At 49.6% G+C, this 23848-nt stretch overlaps 1 protein-coding gene across 6 annotated transcripts in view; it reads right to left on the bottom strand.

The window, feature by feature from the left end:
- The window catches only part of TBC1D22A (TBC1 domain family member 22A), a gene marked incomplete at its 5' end in the record, with an annotated part of 316544 nt that overhangs the window by 199226 nt on the left and 93470 nt on the right, over window positions 1–23848 (bottom strand). For all 6 annotated transcript variants that reach the window (XM_079715580.1, XM_079715576.1, XM_079715578.1 and 3 more), the window contains 2 exons: window positions 2965–3093; window positions 15914–15984. In XM_079715580.1, coding sequence (XP_079571706.1) covers window positions 2965–3093; window positions 15914–15984 — 200 coding nt within the window. The remainder of the gene's footprint in view (window positions 1–2964; window positions 3094–15913; window positions 15985–23848) is intronic.

The following is a 23848-nucleotide window of genomic DNA, read 5'->3' as shown; positions in this document are numbered from 1 at the left end:
AACAAGAAGGTGGATCAACAGCCCCCAGAGCTCCATCAGCTTCACGGCTCTGAGATGTGGGAATTGTTTTCGCACTCACAGGTTCCCGCCTTGAACTCTTCCCTCAGGGGAGAACTTGGAAATCAGCTGCCCATCAGTGGTACCAAGGGAGGGGATGAGATTGCTCAGGGTACGAACTGGGCCAGGGGCCAGCAGACTAAAGCGCTGAGGGAGCGTGGACGATGAGGCAGCAGGGACAGTGAGGACAGTTAGAGAGCAGAGGAGACGGCATCAGAGAAGACGAGAAATAAGCATTCTCAAACCCACTGAGCAACGCGGGGAGGAATCTGGCAAGCTGAGGGAAGGAGGCCTGGAGGGAGAGGACAAGGAGGGAACATCCCAGGCTGGTGGGGTCGGAAGGCTGCAGCTGGCCACTAGCGGGAGCCCAGAACCTTCTCAGCCCTTGACCAGGGCGTCCCCTAGGGTCGCCCTCAGAGCACTGATCCCATGCCATCAGAGTCACGTGGGCACACGTCTGTCCCCGGCACGCCGAGGGCCAGCACAGCCCATGTAACAGAAGAGCTAGCTGCCCGTCGTGCGTTTGCTGGGGGGCAGGACGGTGCACACCAGCACCGGCTCTGTATGCCCCGCCCCCCATACAGAACTGAGCCGGTCGGGCGGCCACGAAGTCTGCAGAACCCGCAGAGCGGGGAGGACACACAGATGAACCTTTAGCTCTGACCGACTCTGTGTGCTGTGGACGGGACATCCTCACCCGAAGAGTAAACGCAGAACTCATATGAACAGAGGACAGAAGAGGGACAGGGAAGCAGACAGGGGACCCTGGCCTCCTGCGGCCTCCCAGTGCTGTGGGAAGGCCGGGCCACACACCTCGGGGCAGACGGCCAGGTAAGGTCAGTCCATGGGTCAAACACCGTGAGTGGGCAGCGGGGAGAGACCAGGGTGCTCAAGCCCCAAACCCAGGCTGGCTCCACCCTGACCTAAACAGAGCGCCTGAAACGGCCGTGCCAGGACGGCCCAGGGCCCACCTCCAAGAGGCGTGTGTGCTCAGCACAAAGCAAGCAGGCCCACGGGAAACACTGCCACAGCTTACACGGTGCTGAATTACAGTAATGCAGGAACATTTGGGGGATTCACAATAACACAGGAGCTTTTTATTACCTATCACAGTAACTGAATAAAGATATATGCAACCCGTTTTTAATTAACTTTCCCTCAAGAAATTCATAATAGAATGCAGTCTGGTAAATCTTGCTGATAGATGCTCGTGTCATCCTTTGGACATCTTTTTCTGGAATAAAAACAGAGCAAAGTGACTTCCCTGGTGGCGGAGGGGTTAAGAAACCGCCTGCCAATGCAGGGGACATGGGTTCGAGCTCTGGTCCAGGAAGATCCCACATGCTGCGGAGCAACTAAGCCTGTGCGCCACAACTACTGAGCCTGCGCTCTAGAGCCCGCGAGCCACAAGTACTGAAGCCCGCGTGCCTAGAGCCTGTGCTCCACAACAAGAGAAGCCACCGCAATGAGAAGCCCGCGCACTGAATGAAGAGTAGCCCCCGCTCGCCGCAACTAGAGAAAGCCTGCGAGCAGCAACAAAGACCCAACGCAGGCAAAAATAAATAAATAAATTTAAAAAAAAAAACACACACACAGCAAAAATACATGCAACACAATACCAAATGTACCCATTCCCTAAAACCAGTGAAGTGGAAAAAAAACCAGGTAAGCTAGTATTTCCCTGATCCAATCCAAATGCAATCTGTATCACAAATCAGTTTCCCAGAGTGACGGGTGGCAGCACCGTGTGGCCTGGGAGCCACCCGGGTGGGAGACAGAGGACAAGCCCCAGTGTGGGCAGCAGGGGCCAGAGGCAGAGAAGGCCCCGCCCTGGAAGGTGACGGAAGCGGGTCCCTGTCCCCATCTCCCTCCTCCTGCTCCCAAACGAGTCACTCTTCCTGCAGAGCTGCCAGTGTCTGTCTGGGGAAGATGCCTTTCAGCAATCCATTTAACTTAAAGAACCTGTGATTAGCAATCAGCACTAAGGCCTGTCTTTGGACCTTTTTACAGCGCCACACCAAACTGACAAGGAGATGTGGTATCCCACATCTGAGGGAGAAAATTTCGTCAACTCTCATTCACCTAGAGGTCGGGTTTCCAAGAGGAAATACTCAATACTGACACACATCAGGAAAATCAGAAGTTCATGTCAGAATACGAGGCAGTGCTACCAATTCCTAACCACCTTTTTGTTCAACTGCAGCGCAAACCATTCTGAATTCTCACATATTACAAAGACAAGAATTATAAAGGCTTCGAGCGATTCTAACAGCAAATTCTGGATACACCATGAACCGTAAATCAATTTTAAGTATCTTTCCCATCATGCACACTGTCAACTGACTATTCAAGAAGCCATAATTATATCCATTTTGTATTAAACTAAATAGCAAACTTATAAGCTGGCTACACCTCTGCTATGGACTGAACTGTGTGTCTCCAGAACCAAGCCGAGCAGCATGGCTCTCCTCTACCTACATCACGTCCCTGACAGCAGCAGAGGACAGCGCCCACGGGGCCTAGGGGACTCACACGTCTGACCCGACCCAGACAAATGTCTGCTCCTGACCTTCTGGTCAGACAGCCGCTCGCTGAGTCACAAGACACCCTCCACCCAGGGCGGGGCGGGGGTCGGCGGGGAGGATCTCAGTGCATGGCGAGGGGTCTGGGCTACCTGTTCTGTGGCTCCAATTAAGAGCCCCCTTCCCACTTTTGCAGAAGGAACTGGGGATGCACAAGGTGCTAGTATCAGTGGGAATTCACCATTATTTGTCTTCAAGTTTATTTATTTACTAGAAAATAAAGATCTGTGACCCAATCAGGAAACTGCCAGATAAAGCATTTCCTCCAAGAAGGCAGACGTCACCGAGTAGTTCAAGTGACAAGAAAAAGAAGAAGTATCCCCACCTGTCTGTATGTATCCTGGTGAACTTCATCCGTCCTAGAATCATAATAGTGATCAATAAAAGCAAAATATTCTTTCTGTTTTCTTTGGAGAGTGGCTGGTCTTCGGTCTACGTTGGCAGGAAGGTAACCCTGCGTGAGAAGAAAACAAACAAGAAAAGTACATACGGTTAATGGTAATTCCTGGAGTCTCTGTGAGAAGTTTGTAATCAAAAGGCTCACATCTTAAACGAGCTTGGCGCTCTGAAATCTGACACAGAGTGGAGGACAAATGAGTTGTGAAGAAAGAGACACAAAGACAAGCAGTGAGCTGAGCCCCATGGAAGTATCACCCCCAACCGCACTCCATGGGGTCTGGGCTCAGGCATCTGCAGCCTCCACCAAGGTGATGGAACTCCACCTGCAGCCGTACAAGAGCGGGCCGGAGCCAGCGCAGCAGGCTGGCATTTACCGCGCTCATCTATAGCACAACTGAGAGATGAAAGCCCCCTTCTCTAAATGCCTTGGACACCATGGAGAGCTCAGAAGTGTGTAGGCCCTACAACTATGCATGTGTGTGCACATACATGTGTGTATATGTGTGTCCGCGTACACATATACGCATGCATATATATATATACACGTGCGTATGCTTGTGTGTGCGTGTGTGTGTTTATGCACACATATGTGTAAATTCTCATGCTCGTTTTCTCCTCTCTCCAAAGACTCCTGGGCTCTGGCAGCCGCAGGCCCAATACAGACTCAGAAAGGGTCCGGCAGGCAGCAAAGGGTGGCCGTGAAGAGCCCAGACTCCTGTCTTACATTTTCTACTTTTTCAGTCAACGTTACTGCCACACCAGAGATAAAATAGAAGGTGCCTCTTTTCAGGAAACGGGTCCATGACATCTGACAAAGGTGTACAGCCATGCCAACTGCTGCCCCCGTGAAGACTGGAGCAGTGTCATCGCCCCAAAACCGCCCCAGTGCCCTCTGCATTCCCCCCCACCCCCTCTTCCCCACGGGTCGCGGCTGCCGCCCTAGAATCGCCCGTAAGTGGAATCACGGGGACCTGTGCCTGGGGGCAAGGTTTCCTTCACTCGGCCTGCTGGATTTTTTTAACTGAAGTATAGCTGATTTACAGTGTTGTATTAATTTCTGCTGTACAGCAGTGACTCAGTTATACACCTACAGACACTCTTTTTTTATATTCTTTTCCGTTATGGTTTATCCCAGGAGAATGGCTCTAGTTCCTGGTACTCAACAGTAGGACCTTGCTGTCTATCCATTCTGTATGTAATAGTTGGCATCTACCAACCCCAAACTCCCAGTCCTTCCCTCCCCGCCCCCCTACCCCTTGGCAACCACAGGTCTGATCTCTATGTCTGTGAGTTTGTTCCTGTTTTGCAGATAAGTTCATTTGTGCCATAGTTTAGATTTCAGCAGATGAATGGATAAAGAACATGTGGTACATATATGCAATGGAATACGACTCAGCCATAAAAAAGAAGGAAATAATGCCATTTGCAGCAACGTGGATGGACCTAGAGATGATCATACTAAGTGAAGTAAGTCGGAAAGGGAAAGACAAATACCGTATGACAGCCTGCTGTCTTTTGAGATTCTTTCAGGAACCAACAGTGAACTCCTCTTTCTCCCCAGGTGGAATTTCCAGGGTATGGCTATTTACCAGTTTGTTAAGCCATTCACTCTTTGCTGATCATTTGAGTTTTTCTAGTTTGGGGTTATTTTAAATAACGCTTGTTATAAACATTCTTGCACAAGATTTTTATGAATATACAGTTTGATTTCTCCTGGGTAAATACCCAGGAGCAGAGTTACTGGGTCATAATGTAGGTGTATGTTTAGTTTTCTAAGAAACTGCCAGATCCTTTCCCAGAAGGATGATACCATTTTCCATCCCAACTAACAACACCTGAGAATCTCAGACGTTCCACACCCTCCCTGACACTCAGTATTGTCAACCTCTAATATCAGTCACTCTGTCAAGGGCTTTTAATTTCATTTCCTGAATGATTCATGATGTTGCGTGTCTTTTCACAAACCCCTCTGCCACTGCTTGTCTTCTCTGGTGAAACGTCTGTTCACATCTTTTGCCCAGTTTTTTAATCAGTTGCTTGTCTTCTTAGTGAGTTTTATGAGTGCTGTATACATTCGAGACGTGAGTCTTTCTGTCAAATATATGCACTGTGATTATATTCTCCTAGCCTGTGGCTTGCCTTTTTATGTCTCAAACAACAGAAGTTTCACATTTTCATGAAGTCCAATGGACAAAGTTTTTCTTTTATATTTAGTGGTCCTTGCGTCCTGTGTAAGAAGGGTTTTCTCCTTGCTTTCTTCCTAACATTCTAAAGCCTATCCCTCGAGTGTCCCTCCTCATCCCTCGAGTGTCCCTTCAACATCACTCCCTCCAGAGGCTGGACTGACCCTCGAGGAGGCTGCTCATGCAGCGCCCCAGCAGCACCTGGCACAAGGCTCCGCAGAGCCAGCCGCTCACTGTGCCAGCCACATGGCAGGCACCCAAGTTTTCACTGAGTGCATTCATGTATGAATGAAAAATGAACAAATACATCCCCTGCGGTGTTTTCTGCGTTTTAAAGCGCTTTCACATCCAAAGTCAACGTCACTGTGCTTACTGCTAAATATCTATGCATCCTTTGTTCAAACAGAGCCCTGAAGAGCCTCTGGGAACTGCGTCTTCCTAGTCTCAACCCATGTGCCACCTGAAGGTGGGTAATCCCCTTCCTTCAGGACAGGTCTTGATGGGCTAATAAGCTAAACAGCCACACCATCCCACCAGCCAGTGACCAGCAGGCTCAGGGGTAAAGGGGGGACCCGATGCAGGCACAAAAGCCAGGCCCGGGGCCTTCTTTGCTGCTGCTTGTGAATCAAAGAGAATGTGCACAGTCTGGAGCTGCGGCAGCCACTCTGTGACCACGAGGGAGAACCATGAGCTGCAGGTCCACCGTGAAGAGCTGACTCAAGAAGAGCTGCGCTCAGTCGCCTTGATGATGAAATCAACCTACGTCCAGCCGCATCTTCTCAGCTGTGCGAGCACATGCATCCCCTTTATTTCTCTAAGGCATCTCCGTTAGCATTTGTTCTGTATTACAGATTACACACTCATGCACATGCGTTTTATCACATTTAGATCACGTCATTTAAAGTTTTTAATAAACATGTACTGAAATATAACGTGTGTGTGCACGTGCGCTCCCAAAAAGTATGTGTGAATTATCATAGACTGAACCTGTCTCAGGGCCCTTTGGGAGCCTTCCAACCACTGACCCTTACCTCCTGATCTGGTGTCAGAGGTACCTCCCTGACTCCTGACACCTGGATAAATTCTGCCTATTTCTGAACTTTATATACATAGAACCTTTTTTTTTTTTTTTGCCTCGTTGCTTAAACTCAGCATTATGTTTGAAAAATTCATTCATTCTGTAACATGAAAACAGTAGTTAATTTTCACTGTTGTGGGACTTCTCTGGTGGTCCACTGGTAAAGCATCCGCCTTCCAGTGCAGGGGACGCAGGTTCGATCCCTGTTCGGGGAACTAAAATCCCATATGTCACGGGGCAACTAAGCCCATGCGCCACAACTACTGAGCCTGCACCCCTCAACTAGAGAGAGAAAACCCGCATGCCACAACTACAGAGAAGCCGGCACACCGCAATGAAGATCCCGCGTGCCGCAACTAAGACCTGACACAGCCAAAGATAAAAAAACAATAAAATTAAAAAATTGTCACTGTTGCATAATATCTCCATGTACAAAATCCGTTCTGTTAACAGACATTTGGGTTTTTACCAAGTTTTTGTGATAAACACTCTTGTACCTGCCTTTCATAATGCACGATACGCAATTTGTTAAGTATATACCTGGGAGCAGAACTACTAGGTGGGCATACCTTTGACAGGTTTTGCTAAAGAATCTTCCTAAGTGATTACACTCCCATTCGAAGCGCATGGGAACGCCCACTGCCCTACATCCTTACCAACACTTGGTAACAGACATCTTTTCGCTCTGGCCACCCCGACGGGTTCACGGAGGTAGCTATCAGAATGCAGTTTTCACCTGCATCTCCAGTGGACTGAAGGATGCCGTGTACGTCATTTGAGTGCAGCCCCTTTCCCTCCCCCGTCATGTGGCCCCTCTCTCCTCCTGATTCATGAGCACCTGCCATATGCAGTCTGACGTGAGCCCTGCTGCAAGCGTCTCCTCCGCGTCCCCGTGGTTTGCCTTTTCTCCCCACTAGTGACGTCTTTGGATGACGAGAAGTTCCTGACTTTAATGAAGCCCAATTTCCTTTTTTTTTTTTTTTTTGCGGTACGGGGCCTCTCACTGTTGTGGCCCCTCCCGTTGCGGAGCACAGGCTCCGGATGCGCAGGCTCAGCGGCCATGGCTCACGGGCCCCGCCGCTCCGCGGCATGTGCAATCCTCCTGGACTGGGGCACGAACCCATGTTCCCTGCATTGGCAGGCGGACTCCCAACCACTGTGCCACCAGGGAAGCCCAGCCCAATTTACTTTTAATGACTAGTCCTTTTTAAGGAAATTTCCTCTCCAACATTCCGTGCTTATGTATCTCAACTTAAAATCATGACCGTATTACCGTTGTCACGTCGTATTGTTCCACTACAGGGGTCGGCAAACACCAGCCCACTGCCCATGTCTATAAACAGAACTTTGGCGGCACACAGCCACGCCCGTTTGCTCACGTGTATGGCTGCACACAACCGAGGTAGAGCTGAGTGGTCGGAAAGAGACCATGTGACCCACTGAAACACATGCTGAAACACTTGCTCTGCAGCCCTTTACAGAAAAAGCTTGCCAACCCCTGGTCTAAAACCACTGATTCCCCAAGGGTGCATAGCCTTCCACCATATATATTTCTTTATACGGATTTCTATTTAACCTTTCCTCGATTTCTGAACATTCTGACAACTTTCAATTGTCCAGTATTCTAAAATACGTGGTCGTGAGCAGTAAAATTTCTACAAGTGCATCGTTAGCTCCAAGGGATACCGGCTATATTTAAGGCTCCTGATGCCTTTTTTTCCAAGTGACGCTGCCAGGAGGTGTAGCAATTTACATCCTAGCAGCCTTGGCACAAGGTGTCACCTGCCCTCCACCTTCCCCAACAGCGAGGAGGAGCCCCCACGGAGAACACCTGCCCTCACACGGCTTCAACTGATTACCGTTGGTCGGAAAGGGGCCCATTCCCAGAGCAGCAGGTCCATCTGACAATACATGAGAGTCAGACAGTGAGCGGCCCCACTACCGCGGAAGGGAGTGGCCACGGTTTCCCACCATCTTCTGGTCAAGTGAGGCATCTGTGCTCCAAAGAGCAGACCGCCTCACGGAATTACACCAGCGCCAAAAACAAACAGGAGCCCCGCAGTGTGGACGGAAGTGCCGGGCCCGCCTGCAGAGCCTCCACGTGCCAGCCGGCAAAGCTGAGCAGCTCAGGACGCGGCCTCTGCAGCCAGCACCACCTGGAACACGGCGGCCTGGGGGGGCCCCAGCACAGAGCCCCCTTCCTGCTGGGCTCCCAGCCCGGCCCCCCCGAGGGAAGTCACAGCGTCAGAGAATCTGGCTGGGACCAGGGGCATTGACCACGCCCAGGCTGGCCTCACTGCCATGTCAAGTCTCTGTCACCTGCTGGAGAGTAATGATTACCAGGATTTACTTCTTTTTCTTTGTCCTAAAACTGCCACCGTCACAGGTGAGGAAACGGAGGGACAGTTACTGACCGGGCTACACACAGACCTGCCTCTAAGCCTCACCGGCGCACACAGGACAATGCCAGCCCTGTTCCCAGGTGAGGAAACGGGCCCCAGAGGCACGCACACCTGGTGGGGGACTGACAGCAAAGCCGGCCCGCCTGAGGCCCTACCTCCTCGGGGCCACCTGGCTTCGTTCACAGAAGCAGGGACCGAGACCCCCGCCACCACGTGCCACACACATGCGTTCCCTGACAGCACCGGGATGCAGGGATGCTGCGGCGGCCGGCTGCCGGTGGACCAGGCCCTGCTTCTCTCCCCACCCGCCAGGCCATCCCCGCACGTCTGCCAGCGCTGCTGTGGAAAAGAAGGACCGGACCGCCCAGCACCGCGCCCCAGGGCCCCTGCCCCCTCTCAGCGTGCTCGCGCCAGGCCTCCCGTCCGCCCGGCCCAGCCCTCCCCAGCTCGCAGCCGGGGGACACTCTCCCCTCCCCCTCCCTCACTGACCCTGGCTCGTGGCCCCTCTGACTTCGCTGCTCCCTCTGCCCGGGGCCCTTCTCCTCTGCATCAGGGTCGGCCAACTACCACCCACAGGCCACGTCCAGCCCGCAGGATGCTTCTGTTGGGGAAACGTTATGGAAACTCGGCTGTGTACCTTCGTGTACAAGAGAATCTTTCAGCTCCGAGGACAGGCTACGGTGCGGACGGCAGTAGCCATGGCGCCTAGAACGGGACCTCCCGGGCCTGATGGAGCCGCCCACCCTCCTCCTCCCCCCCCTGCAGGGCCAGCTCCCACGCACTCAGCCTGGGCTCCAGGCTCGGGCGCTGCCTTGGCCCTTCCACAGGAGCGGCCCCTCCCCTCGGCACTGGGGCCGAGGACGCTTCTAGTGACTGCTGCTCACCCTCCTCATCGTCCAAGCACGGCTCCAGGCAGCGGGGCCGCCTGGTCTGCACCGCGTCCCGAGGGCCCACGCGCTGCTGGAGTTGGTACATCCCTCTCCAAAGAACCCATGAACCTGGACGCGCTGCCCCAGACCCTGCGGGGCCACGTCCCTCCCCCGCCCCAAGTGCCTGCTCACAGGTCGTCGCCCCGGCCACCAACCTCACCCTCAGGATCCCCCCTACTTTGCTCGCGTTCTGTTCCATAGCACTCAGCTCCTTGGAAGATACTGTGAAGTTTACTTGTTGCGTTTACTGCTTGTGTCATCCCACTAGAACACCAGCTCCATCGGGGCAGGAACCGTCACCACTTTTGTTCACAGACAGCCCCCAAGGGCTCAGGATACTGTCTGGACACAACAGATGCTCCATAGATACTTGGTGGATGAACAACTGATGTCAACAGATGTGCAAGGACACCGTCACGCCCCAAGGAGCGCCCCTGCCCTGGGGGCTGGGGAGGACGTGTCTGAGCTAATTGATGAGAAGTAGGCCCAGTAGTAGGCCCAGTACTGGCCCAGTACTGCTCTGTGTTGGGTTTGCTGATGCAGGAGAGGATGGAGGTGGAGAGGGACAGACACAAACGCCCTGAGAAAGGTGACAGAGCCGCACGGAGCACACAGGGCAGCACGTCCTGGCTGGTCCTGGGCAAGCCCGAAGCAGCCTGGCACAGGAGGGGCATGGACATGTGTGCCAGGCCAGGGCAGTGGGGCCAGCCCGGTGTCAGCGGGGTCAGAGTGGACAGCCTTGTGCAGATCACCTGCACTGCCACCAAAGGGTTCTCAGTGAAGTGAACGAGTACCCAGAAATTCTCGCCACCCCCAAACGTTAACTAACGTTCCAAAACAGAACTCCTAAAAGGCAAGGGTATCAAAACGGGGACACGGACAATAAAAAACCCCACACGTACTCCTGACGTTCCCGTTCCTAAAGGAAAACACACATATGCAAGTCGAGGCCCCTAGGTAATTAAGCAAGACTGGAAATTATGCAAATGAAATATATTCAAGTATGCACTGAATTTTAAATGACAGAACTACAGAAGACTTAATTGCTGTATTAGCATGCTATAAAAACACTAATCATAAATGTAAAACAATGCATGCATATACTTGTATCAAAATTGTCCCGGGGACACAAACATCAAATCGCTCCCTCCCGCTGGGTTCACGTGCAAACTCACCTCAATATATTGAAAGAAGGAAAGATGATACCAGAGTTTCACTGATCATTTCTAACCATACTACTGACTAGCATAAATGTCAAGTGTTTACTTTGTTTTTGTTCAATGTTTCTGAAATAGTTTTTTTTTTTTTTTTTTTGCGGTACGCGGGCCTCTCACTGCCGTGGCCTCTCCCGTTGCGGAGCACGGTCTCCGGACGCGCAGGCCCAGCGGCCATGGCTCACGGACCCAGCCACTCCGCGGCATGTGGGATTCTCCCGGACCGGGGCACAAACCCGTGTCCCCTGCATCGGCAGGCGGACTCTCAACCACTGCGCCACCAGGGAAGCCCCTGAAGTAGTTATTTATAAGAGTCAAAAATATGATTTTCTCGGGCTTCCCTGGTGGCGCAGTGGTTGGGAGTCCGCCTGCCGATGCAGGGGACACGGCCGGGCCCATGAGCCATGGCCGCTGAGCCTGCGCGTCTGGAGACCGTGCTCCGCAACGGGAGAGGCCACGGCAGTGAGAGGCCCGTGTACCGCAAAAAAAAAAAAAAAAAAATATATATATATATATATATATATAGATAGATAGATAGATATGATTTTCTACAGCACTAATTTTTTAAAATTTTTTTAATTTTTATTTTATATTGGAGTATAGTTGATTAACAACGTTGTGTTAGTTTCAGGTGTACAGCAAAGTGATTCAGTTATACATATACATGTATCCGTTCTTTTTCAAGTGCTTTTCCCATTTAGGTTATTACAGAATATTGAGCAGAGTTCCCTGTGCTATACAGTAGGTCCTGTTTGGTTATCTGTTTTAAATCAATCAGTGTCTACAGGATTAATTTTTAAAAGTTACTGCATGGCTTGCATGGAATTTCAATGTCAACCAGCGTCAGTGGTGGTTTAATGGAAAGTTCTAGAGCACGTGTTAGCGCTCCATAAATGACCAGAGCCAAGTTTCCCATCTTTCTTCATCAAAGCAGCATTTCCTACTCATCAGTTAAGAACAGTGCTTGTCCACGAGCCACCAGGATCATGTTAACAACAAATCTTAAACGTGTCGGGAAAGTCATTCGTTAGCCAGGTCTTGAACTAGACTCATATTCAAGTTCAGCTGCGGTTGGTGGTCTTTCTAAACTGGACAGAGCATAAATTCTTCCCGATCCTGGGTTCAGCTCTTGATCCTGGACACCGAGGGGGCTGGGACACCCACCTCTGCCCCGGCGGCTGAGCCCCGGACCGCACTATCTGGCTGAGTCAGGCCCAGCCACTCCCCTGCCTAGCACCTCTGCCCAGGTGCGCTGCCCTCAGCGCCCTGTCCGCCAGTGGGCTCGGGGGTGCCCTGCCCTGTCCCATGTGGGGCCGGAGTGACCTGGAGCAGCGGTCACCAACCCCGGGCCCGCCTGAGAACCCCTGGGGAACCCAGATAGCAGTATTTCCCAAGCTGCCCAGGTGACACGAATGTGGACCCAGCCACAAAAGGTCAAGAGGTGACCTGAAACCGCCACGTCCCTGCTGCCCAGCCTGGGGTGGGCACTCAGCAGACCCCGTGTCACAGCGAGCTGGAGTCGGTACCAACCCTGACACCTCAGTCCACCCAAGGCTCGGATCTGTTTCATGGGCCCAAACATCAGGATCTGCAAGAGCTTCCCAGGAGAGAGGCATGTCAGGCTAGGTGAGACCCTCGGCGACAGAGAACGACCAAGAGGCAGGCCTGACTGGGGAGACCCCTCCTCCACACGCTCCCCGCCCTGCGGCCCAGGAGCCCGCAGGGTTCTCTCCCCACCATCCCCGTGACGCCCTTGGGCCTGGCACTTGCACAGGGCCCAGCCGAGGGCAGACCCACGAGAAACACCTGCTGGACCAGGGCTGCGTGAGGGGCAGGGTTCACTGAGCGCCTGAGCTTCCTGCCACGGGACACGCGTGCGGCTGACCGCGCCGGGAGCACCCGTGGGACGAGCGGAAGCCTCAGAAACAAGCCTCTGGGTCCGGTTTGCAGGACAGGAGGTGACCGCGCCCACGCTCCGACCTCCTTCGCCTGTCCACACCCGGGTCTGACCAACACCCCTCAACCTGCTGGGTTCCCTGCCCCTGGGTGCCCAGAGCCCCCTCCCTGCCCCCATGGCTGCACCACGTGCAGCCCAGGAGCCCTGCAGGCTGGGGTGTCACCCCTGCTCGCCCACATAGGCCTGGACTGTCAGTGAGCACAGTTCCAAAGCACCCACCCTGGCTTTCTCCTCAACTGCCCGAGCCCCACCCACACCTGCAGCCCTGGACCCCCTCCTTCCCCCTCCTGTTCTCCCTGCCCCAGCTCTAACCCCCTTCCAAGGGGCACAGACCACCGCTTCCAGAGGAATCTCTCGCACGTGCACAGTCTGGCACACAGCAAGCACTCGATAAATGCTTGCAAAACAAGTGAAAAAGCAAAGGAAGAGAGCGGGAGATAGCAGCACACGGGGGACACGGGCTCCTGGGAAGATGGGCTCCTTTCCGTGCAGTGAGATCCAGCTCCATCCTGGGGGCAGCAGAGGAAGGCAGGGACTCCACCCTGTTCCGCAGGCCCCGTGAGGGACAGGACGTGGTTGTTTTCCCTTCCCTGCTACCTCCTGGCATCACATACAGTGCCTGAGACACGGAAAACACTCGATAAATATTGATCAAATGAATGGATAAGCCAACCAACGGCCCCTGCAAGAGGCTCCTGGCTTCACCAGAAACGCAGCCCCCCAGCCCCCTACTTTAAGCCTTCAGGGTGTGGCCCCTGAGAGCCGGCCTCCCATGGTTCCAGCTCCCTGTGCCTCCCCATCCCCTCCCTCATCCAAGGGATCAGCCTGCTGGTTCCTGCGGAGCTGGCTCGCCTCGGCCTTGACTCCTGCTGGCCCTGCCTCTGCTGCGTGCCCCAGGCCACGTGACCTCCTCATCTCCCTCTCTGGAGGAGCCCTGACACCCCCTTCGAGATGCCACAGAAGCATCCCACCTTCTCCAGGAAGCCCTGCCTGGCACTGCGTGAGTCTGCACTGCCCTGGAATGCCCCCTCTTTCTTGGTGCCCCCCCTTTGGAAGGACAGGCTCTGCTCATTGACCCCCAACGCTCTTTTTTTTCTTTTTAACTCGGCCATCAACGCAAGCCTAAGAGAGCCAGAACTGCCTCACTCATCTCTGTCCTTTCTCCCCCACCTCTCACCCACTGCCACCACCTGCAGACCCTGGGAGTGAAGCCCCCCCCCCCCAGTACGTGTGCCCTCGGCACTTACACTGCTGCCCTCCTTTCGCCCACAGTGCCCACCTGCATCCCATACATCCCACAGTCTGTGGTCCCCAGAGCAAACCCTGCTGCACCCCTGACCAAACCCAAGCACCCCAACCCACTGTGGTGGGCTAGTGTCTAATTCCCCTCTGTCTCCGGGCAAAGGGCCCCTGTACTCAGTGGTGGTTAAGTGAATAAATGTGCGTGAGAAGTCTGGACTTTCTGTCACCCGCATCCCCAGCGCTCCTGGTCACAGACTCTCCCCACCTCCCCCCATCCCTTCAGATCAGCCAAGTGGAGCCTGTCCTGTCTCCTCTTCTGCCCCTCTGTCCACTGAGTCCCAGCTGGCCCTTCTTCCAGGTCAATCACTGGGCAGCACGTGAGGGGACCTAAATCATGACCCGCAGAGGCTGAGAACGAAAGGAAAGAGGACAGGACAACGTAATTCACGGAGGACTTCCCACCAGGTGCAGCACACCCTTAACAAAGACAAAACCGCAACAGAGGCTCTTAAAGGTATTTTCATCCAAACTTCCTGTAACCTATCTTAGAGGACATTTGGAAAACTGGATACAAACGCTTAAAATAAAAAACACCAAAAACATAAGCAATTGCAGTAGGTCTAATTTTAATTGCAAGAGAATATTTAATCAATAAATATTCACCATTCAGAGCTGCATCTGCAATTAGGATTACGAGGTACTAAGCTGCAAATTTATCAAGACTCATTAGCAAGAAAGAGTCTGTTAAATACTGAAAGTCAGACCCAATTTAGAGTAAACTCTTAGGGGTCCTTATTAACTTAGCTCCAAAAATAATAAAAAAAGGAAAGGGGAAGAAAGCTGTCAATAAACTATTCTGAAATTTTCAGCAGGGCCAAGCTCACTTCTGACACTGACTCAGGTGAAGTACAAGCACCCGAACTTCTCCAGAAGCCTCCACGATGAGCAGCTCAGCACTAGGGGTGAGCAAGCCACAACTCCAGCCTCCATCACACAGACACACACTGTTGGGGCTTCCCTGGTGGCGCAGTGGTTGGGAGTCCACCTGCCGATGCAGGGGACATGGGTTCGTGCCCCGGTCCGGGAAGATCCCACGTGCCGCGAAGCGGCTGGGCCCGTGAGCCATGGCCGCTGAGCCTGCGCATCTGGAGCCTGTGCTCCGCAACGGGAGAGGCCACAACAGTGAGAGGCCCACGTACCGCAAAAAAAAAAAAAAAAAAAAAAAAAAAAACTACAAACTGTTTCTAACGTCGTGGTTACTAACATTAAAAAAAAAAAAAAAATCGGGGGCTTCCCTGGTGGCGCAGTGGTTGGGAGTCCGCCTGCCGATGCAGGGGATGCGGGTTCGTGCCCCGGTTTGGGAGGATCCCACATGCCGCGGAGCGGCTGGGCCCGTGAGCCGTGGCCGCTGGGCCTGCGCGTCCGGAGCCTGTGCTCCTCAATGGGAGAGGCCACAACAGTGAGAGGCCCGCATACTGAAAAAAAAAAAAAAAAAAAAAAAAAAAAAAAAAAAAATCCTCAGTCAAACATACTTCCCTGTTTGGATCCTCAGAGTTGAAATAATTTTCTATGCTGGAACTTTTCTATACCACAGGTTTGGAAATACCACAAAGATTTAAAACCTAATAAAATCAGAGAAAAAGAATACAGCTCTCATAAATTATGACTTATCCTAATTTTCTGCCAGCCTTGTCAAACCAAGCTTGAAATTAAGCAAAGGATGGGAAATGTCATTGTAGCCCCGACAAAGGCCCAGATCACCGCGGCACAGACAGGGCACGTAACATGGCCGGAAGCCTGGCCAGGCCAGGGGAGCCTGTCCTCGCAGGAGGAAGATGCACGGGCAGGTAGGCCTGGCGGGGGGACTTACCGAGAGCAGCTTCCACGTGATGGCACGGACGGGCTTCGGGATCCCGGACCAGCTCAACTTCCGCAATTCTTCTGTTGACAAAAAAGAGACAGGGAAGAACAGGGTTACAAACAGCAAGCAAACCATCCACTGTGTGGTAACATCCTCCACCAGTTACTAGGGGGCAAAGAGCCCTGTAAATGAAACCAGACTGAACCTAAATGATAAAAATTCCAGATACTGATTGTTCTCAACAGACGAGAGAAGTTTCCACTCTATTCAAGCAAAGCTAAACATGACCTGTTTACATTTAAATCTTAGCATGTGTTTGCTAAACGCACCCCAGTGTCCCTGGAGCCACCGAAGACAGGTGAGGTCCAGAGGACTCGGCTTCCTTTCACCCCTCCTTCCTTCCCACCCTCTTCCCTCCTTCTCTCTCTCTCTCTCACTCCCTCCCCCTCCCAACTTCACATCTTTCTTCCATCCCATGTCACTCTCACCACTTACTGTTTAAGAAGACCTACGTGAGGTGTTTTTCCCAGGACTGGTTTTGAAAGACATTCCTTCATGGAGACACGCTTGTGTCTACACAGCACTGATAAGGATGTAGCCATATTACACACACCAAGGACAATCAAGTTTAAAGAGTACAAGTCACTGCTGCCCTAATGAACACCTACAGTGTGTGTGGGGGGGTGTCACAGAGGGGTGGGGCTGGCAGGGGCAGAGGAGCCTGGACGAAGGGCAGGATGGGGCACAGCCTGGGCCGGGGGAGGGGTGGGGCAAGGATAAGGGCCCCTGAATTCTGTCTGACCTTCTGGGTCTCCTCCAGTGTCTTCATCACATGCTCTGAATGGCTAGAGAACACGTTTCAATTTGTAGATAGATAACAGTCAATGCCACAGAAACTGAAGTAATTATTTCTTTCCTTTAAGTTAGGAATCCACCATTAGGTCCTCCACCTAATAGCTCAGAGCTAATGATTAATACTAGGAATAAAAGAAATGATTAAAGAGAAGACTTTGGTAATATAATCAACAAAATACAAAGTCCTGGCATCTAACCTTTTTCCAATTACTAAAGTCTAAGTAAAATAAGTACAGAATAATTGGGCAACAGTACCAGCGATAACTTGCATTTTACGGCAATCTCAGAAAATATCACATCTTCCCCAGTTCCCTAAGGATATTATGAAAAGCAGGAACCTAATATCGGAACACCAATAATGCAATGTTTACCAATCATGTTCCCAGGGCCTCTCTGACTGTGTGAGCCTGGCTTTCTGATGATCATTTATGAAGAAAGCCGAGAGAAATATCAGTCGTTAATGTTCTCTCTCCTCATGAAAGAAACTCATAAAAATGGTACCTTAAATAGACAGTATGAGACACAGTTCTGATGTTGTGTGAGCTCTGGTGTTTAAAAGAAGCTTTCATATATATTCTTTGATCCTCCAAACAGCTTGAGTTCATTAGGGCTGCAATCCTACAAGGTGAATGAGGAACAGTCTCAGAGAGGTTAGGTGACTTGGCCGTGGCGGCACAGGAACCAAGTGACCTTCACGTCCCGGAGTCCTTCCCCATGATTAACTTCCATTACTAAGAAGGCTTCTTGGGACACAGACAAGATCGAAATCTTATATCAAAACACAACTGGATATCCAAAGAATAGCAGACACCAGTAGGATTTACTCCAGGAATGAAAGGATGGTTCCGCATCAGGAAATCTTATATTATAACTTTATTATGGTGTTGGAATGAGTGGATGGAAGAAGTAACAGGACTGCTCTGACAGAGGTCAGGTGTGGACTTTCACCCTGGACCCATTCGCCCCTTCCACCTTTCAGGAGAATCCTGATTATGCAAAGTGACCACCCCCGGCAGCCCAGGGGAGACTGAACCCACCTGCCTCACTCTAAACTTAGACCGGGTTGGCTGGTATGGCGCTAAGCCACGCCCTCACCAGTGACTGATTCGGCAATGGGCCTGGGACCCTATTTGAACCACTGAGGGGAGAGAGCAAATTAGCTGGGGGACATCATGGGCAATCAGAACGTATCAGCTATTATTATGATGATGATATTGTGCTATATCAATAAAGTGAAATACATAATCATATGCAAGCATGGTTACATCAATGCCAAAAAATGCAGAAAAAAATTAAAAAGGAAATATATCAAAATGTTAATAGTGATGGTGTCAGGATAAAGAGATCATGAATGATTTTCTGTTTTTCTCTACTTTCTGTTTCTATGGTATGTTTTTAATATGCTATTAAACTGTTAAGACAAAAAAAAATTAGCTGGGGGCTTCTGAGAAAGCTCCTCCTGGCTCTTGGGAAATGTGTCGGAGGTAACCCTCTCTTGCTTCCTCTGAATGTTGTTCGGGTCAGATGTCAGGCTGGGGACTGCGACAGCCACCTAGAATCCAACCAGCCTGAGGACGAAGCCAGCAGAGAGGCCGGCAGCACCAGGAGACAGGCAGGAACCAAGGTTCTGAGTTCAGCAAGACGGGCAGACGCAAGGGACAAAAACCAATAGCTTGTCACTACTGACAAAATAAATAAATAGAAAACTTGGCAGGCATAACCTTAACAAGAAATGCACAACACCATATGAAGAAAACTATAGGGGTTTTACTTAAAGACATAAAGAAATAGAGGAAAACACGGAGCTCAATGACTGACATTAACAAGTATTTAAGGAACACATCCACGGGGCCAGGCACAAGGCCAGCGGTAGGGGAATTACTCAAGTGACCACCACACAGCCCCCAGGCGCAGGGAACCCACCTCCCACTCCAAGGTCATGGCAAATGTAAAATCACAACTGGATTAATTAAGTGTTTAAAAGACGAGGTGAAAAGCACAATGAAGTCCACAGTGGGAAGGTGTACCCAGTTAGGGAGGTCTCCTTGAGGACATGAGAACTGAACTAAGACCTAGAGATGCGGAGAGATCAACTGAGAGAAGAGGGGGCCAGAAGGCGAATATTCTGGGCCCAGGGAACAGCTTATGCAAAGCCTTTACCACAGTGGAAGAAGGATCAGAGGGGCCAGTGGCCCCAAAGAGCCCACTTAAGGGGCTACTTAGGAAGCCCAAGGCAGAGATGATGGTGGCTAGGATGGTGACAGTGAGAGAAGGGCAATGACCAAAGAGAAATTTAGGAGACAAAAACAAGAAGACACAGAAGACTGGATCTAAGACTCAAAATTACAATGCTGTCAACTGCCCATCTTGGGATAAGTTCGAAGCAAAGCCAATCAAAATTCCAACAGGATAGACTGCATGTAAGTTTCAGGATAGACTGAAACGTAATTAGCTGACCTGAAGTTCATCTGGAAGAGCAAATGCATAAGAGCAGCCAATAAAATTTCCAAAAAGAATAACATAAAAGAATTTGCATTAATGGATAAGAAAATGTAGACTAGGACTACAATAATTAAGACATTAGGATTCTAAGAGCAAAACTAAAATGAAGAGAGAGATAAGTGTAACAGAATAAGTGGTTCACATCAAACCTGTATTTAGTTGTGATAAAAAGAGCATTTCAACAAGGGGCCGACCAACTGATGACGTCCCAACAATATAGTATCTATTTTCAGAGAAGTAAGTTAGAACATATATCTTACCATACAAAAATGTATTTCCAGATGATTAAAGATCCAAAGATCTAAATGCAACGTGTGTGTATAAAGGAATGATTTTTAAAATACAAGAAAATGTAAGAGAATATCTTGCTGTCTTTGGGATGGGAAAAAGGTCTTCCAAAGACACAAATCTCAGAAACTATAAATAAAAAGCTTAACAAATTAACTATATAAAAGTTTTAAATGACTGTACAGTGAAAGAAACTATGTTAAAAAAAAAACAAATGACAGATCTGAAAAATACACACGCAACATAAAATATTAAAAGGTTAACATCACTAATATGTAAAGAACACATAAAAAAGTAAGAGTGATCAATCTACAGAAAAATGGAAAATTCACAGGAGACAGAAATGGCTAATAAATGTACAACTAGGCACGTAACCTTAATGGTGATCAAAGAACTACATTATTAAAACAAGACACTTGTCAAAAGTTAGAATCTTAAATAATGTCCAATATTGATGAGATGCTGGGTAAACAGCCACTCTCTTATAGTTTGGTAAGAGTGTATATTGATATAATTTTTTGTTGGTCAAATTTTAAAGGTGTATAATGCTTGACCAGCAACTTCACTTGAAGAAACCTGTTCGACAAGGATGTCTGCAAAGGTACACAAGGATTATACACAAGGGTGTTAGCATCTGAGTACAATCGTAACAGAAAATTAGAAACAAAGTGTCTATTAATAGATGATAAAAACCCTGTTACATCCCCACTGGATGACAACGTTGCCATGGAAAAGAATGGGTATCTTTTTGTGGGTGGATATAGAATAAACTTCTCTAAATTATGAAAAGAGAACAACAGAGAAGAGAATGTAGCCGCACTGAGTATTTCTGCCAGCACACACGGGAATGGAGAAGCACAGCCAGACCTGGGGAGGGGTTCAGGGAGCGGGCTCGAGGATGCTGAAGACCTACCTTTCATTGTCTACCCTGCTGTGTTTCTACAAAGTTCCTGTGGCATCTCCACCTTTACCTCCAACTTTTCAAAATCCACCCAGCCTTCCAGGCCCAGCTCAGCCTCTTCCAGATCTAGGACACCTTCCTGACGACTCCAGCGGTCACTCACCTCCGTCTTCTGTGAGTGCCACCTGGAGTCCAGAGCCCGGAGCCCGGAGCCTGCCCACCTTCAGGGCCACGCCATGAGCATCAGTCTCACCTCCTAGAGGGGGCTTATGAGTTCCTGGAGGTCAGACCCCATGATTCTCCTGCTTGTCTGTCCTGATGCAGTGCCTTGCGATTGCTTGGCAGTAAGTACTGGAGAGATGCAAGACCAATTCCTCCCTCCGGCCCTCCAGAGGTGTTTCTTTTTTCTTTCTTTTTTTTGGGGGGGGGGCAGGTGTCACATTTTTAATTGAAGTGTAATTTATACACAATAAAAGAATGAATATAGCTCCCCAACAAGACTGAGAACACTCCTCGCACCCTCTTCTAGTACCTCCTTGCCCCCCACTCCGAGCTAACCCCTTTCTGATATCTATCACCATAGATTAGCTCTGCCTGTCCTTAAAATTCCCATAAATACTACACATGGGATGCCCTCATTTGTGTCCTACCTCTTTGCTCATAATGTGTCTGTCAGAGTAATGCGTGTAGCAGTAGTTCCTTCTTTACAAGCAGGGACAGTATTCTTCGCTATGAATATATCACCGTTTGTTTAGGTATCCACCTGTTCACAGATGCCTGGGTTATTTACAAGCTTTCCTCCATGAAAAAGCTGCTATGCACATCCCTGTGGATACCTGCTTTATGGGTGTATGTTTCCAATTCTATCAGGCAAATATGAAGCAGTGGAACTGTTGGGTCACAGGACAGATACATCTTTAACCTTATTTTAAAAAAACTACCACGAGGTTGTCCGAAGTGGTTGTACCATTTTACACTTTCCACCATTAATGTATGAAAGTTTTCACTGCTCCACGTCCTGGTCAAAATTTAGTGTTACGTCAGTCTTTAATTTTCATCATTCTACGAAATGTTAAATGGTATCTCATTACAGTTTTAATTAGCCATTCTGTGATGAGTAATGATGTTGCACGTTGAACAGATTTTCACGTGATTTCTGGCCATTTTTATAACTTTTATGAAGTTTATATTGAAATCTTTTACCCATCTTTTTATTGGGTTGTTCATAATAATTTTATTATTGATTCATGGGTCTGTTTCTAATGATTGATTTTTCTTCTGATTCTAGGCCATATTTTCCTATTTCCTTGCATGCCTGGGGTTTTTTTTGTTTGTTTGTTCGTTTGTTTTTCGACACGCAGGCCTCTCACTGTTGTGGCCTCTCCCGTTGCGGAGCACAGGCTCCGGACACGCAGGCTCAGCAGCCATGGCTCACGGGCCCAGCCGCTCTGCGGCATGTGGAATCTTCCTGGACCGGGGCACGAACCCGTGTCCCCTGCATCGGCAGGCGGACTCTCAACCACTGCGCCACCAGGGAAGCCTGCATGCCTGGGTTTTTGTTGTTTTTTATTTTTTTTTTGAATGCCAGATGTGCCAGTTATCAATTTATTGCCTCTCTGATCATGGAACTGGGTCTTATAAATATTTCTCCTTGGTCAGCTGGCATGATGCTCTCCTTTTCAGCAGAGGGTGAAGGAACGGCCATCAAGGAGAAAGGGCTGCTCTGGTCCAGGTTCTCCAGGCTCCTGCAGAGGGTGGTCCCCAGTTCCCTTTAGCTCTCGCCTCCCCCTGAGCAGGCTTTCTCCCGCACTTAGGCCCTGCAGAGCGTGTTTTCTCCAGCACGCGGGCCCTGAGCACACAGGGTTTCTCCCACGTTCAGCTACCGGCCAGAGGGACTTCCCAGTCCCGGTACCGGCAGCAAGTGACGGCCAGCAACACCCCACAGCCGACGCCTGCGTGAGCTCTGGTGGTTGTTTGGCTGACTGCTTTCTGGGGACTCTTCCCTGCCTCACGGAATCTCACCCCACCCGTGAACAGATCGGCACTCCGCCAAGGACTTGGAGGGACGCTGTGCCGACACCTGGGCTCTACCTCTGGCTATTCTCTCCTGTCCAACACCCTGCTCCACACGATCTGTCTCAGCCTCTGGGAACCCCCTTTCCTGAGTCCTCAACTCGGCAAGACCGCCAGGTTCAGCTGCGCTGCAGCCCGCAAACTGCCTCCAACTGTAAACAGGAGCAAATGTAAAGCTCACCTTGCTGTTCCCCTTTGTTCAGGGACACAGTCCTGCATCACCTGCTCCACAAGGTCCCAAGGCAGCTATTTCAAGTACTGGGGGCAGTTTTCCAGGTGTTACAACAGGAGAGCAATTCCTTTGACAGTTAATCCTCCACGGGTTGAAGCAAAAGTCAACTTACTAACATATTTTAAAGACATTTTTGTCTATTCATCAGGAATACTGGTCTCTAGTTTCTTTTTCTTACAATATCTTTGTAAGGTTTCAGTATCGGGGCTATGCTACCTTAATATGAGCTGAGAAGTGTGTTCTCCTCTCTTTTCTGAAATGAAAGACTTTCTGGAGAATCAGTATTATCTCCTCCTCAGTATTATTTCCTCCTAAATCAGTATTATTTCCTCCTGAGATAGGGTTCACTGGAAAAGCCATTTGACCCTGACACTTTCCTCATGTGAAGGTTTTTTAATTACAAATTTATGTTTTAAACTGATATGAGAGTTTCCAATTGCCTCTTGCATCTGTTTTGTTAGGCCATGTTTCTCAAGGAATATGTCCATTTCATGTACATTCTTGAATTTATTGGCATAAAGTTGTCAACAGTATCCACTTATTATTTTTTAATGTCTGTAGGGTCTGTAGTGATGTTTCCTCTTTCATATCTGACGCTGGTAATTCGTGTTTTCTCTCTTTTTCCATTGGTCAAGTCTAACTACAAGTTTTTATTGATCTTTTCAAAAAACTAATTTTAGATTTTCTTGATTCTTGCTCTTGTTTGTACATTTTTCAGTTTACTGATTTCCACCTTTATTTTATTTCCCTTCTTTTATTTTGGTTTTGTTTAATTCCCTCCTCTTTTCCTAGCTTCTTAAGGTAGAAGCTTTGATCATTGATTTGAACCTTTATTCTTTCCTAATATAGGCAATTAAAGGTATAAATTTCCCTCCAAGCATTGTTTTAGTTGTATCATATACATTTTTATATGTATTGTCATTATCATTCAGTTTGAAATATTTTCTAATTTTCCCTGTGATTTCTTTGATCCATGAGTTATTTAGAAGTATGTTGATAAATTTCCAAATATTTGAGGATTTCCTGGGTATCACAGTAGACTGCTTTCTAATTTAAAGGATTTGGTCAGATGAACTTGGTGTTATTTCAATCC

This window comes from Hyperoodon ampullatus, assembly GCF_949752795.1.
Source record: "Hyperoodon ampullatus genome assembly, chromosome: 11".
Classification (NCBI taxonomy): domain Eukaryota; kingdom Metazoa; phylum Chordata; class Mammalia; order Artiodactyla; family Ziphiidae; genus Hyperoodon; species Hyperoodon ampullatus.
Note: the sequence above shows the minus strand (reverse complement) of the source record. Positions and strands in the feature narration are given on the sequence as shown.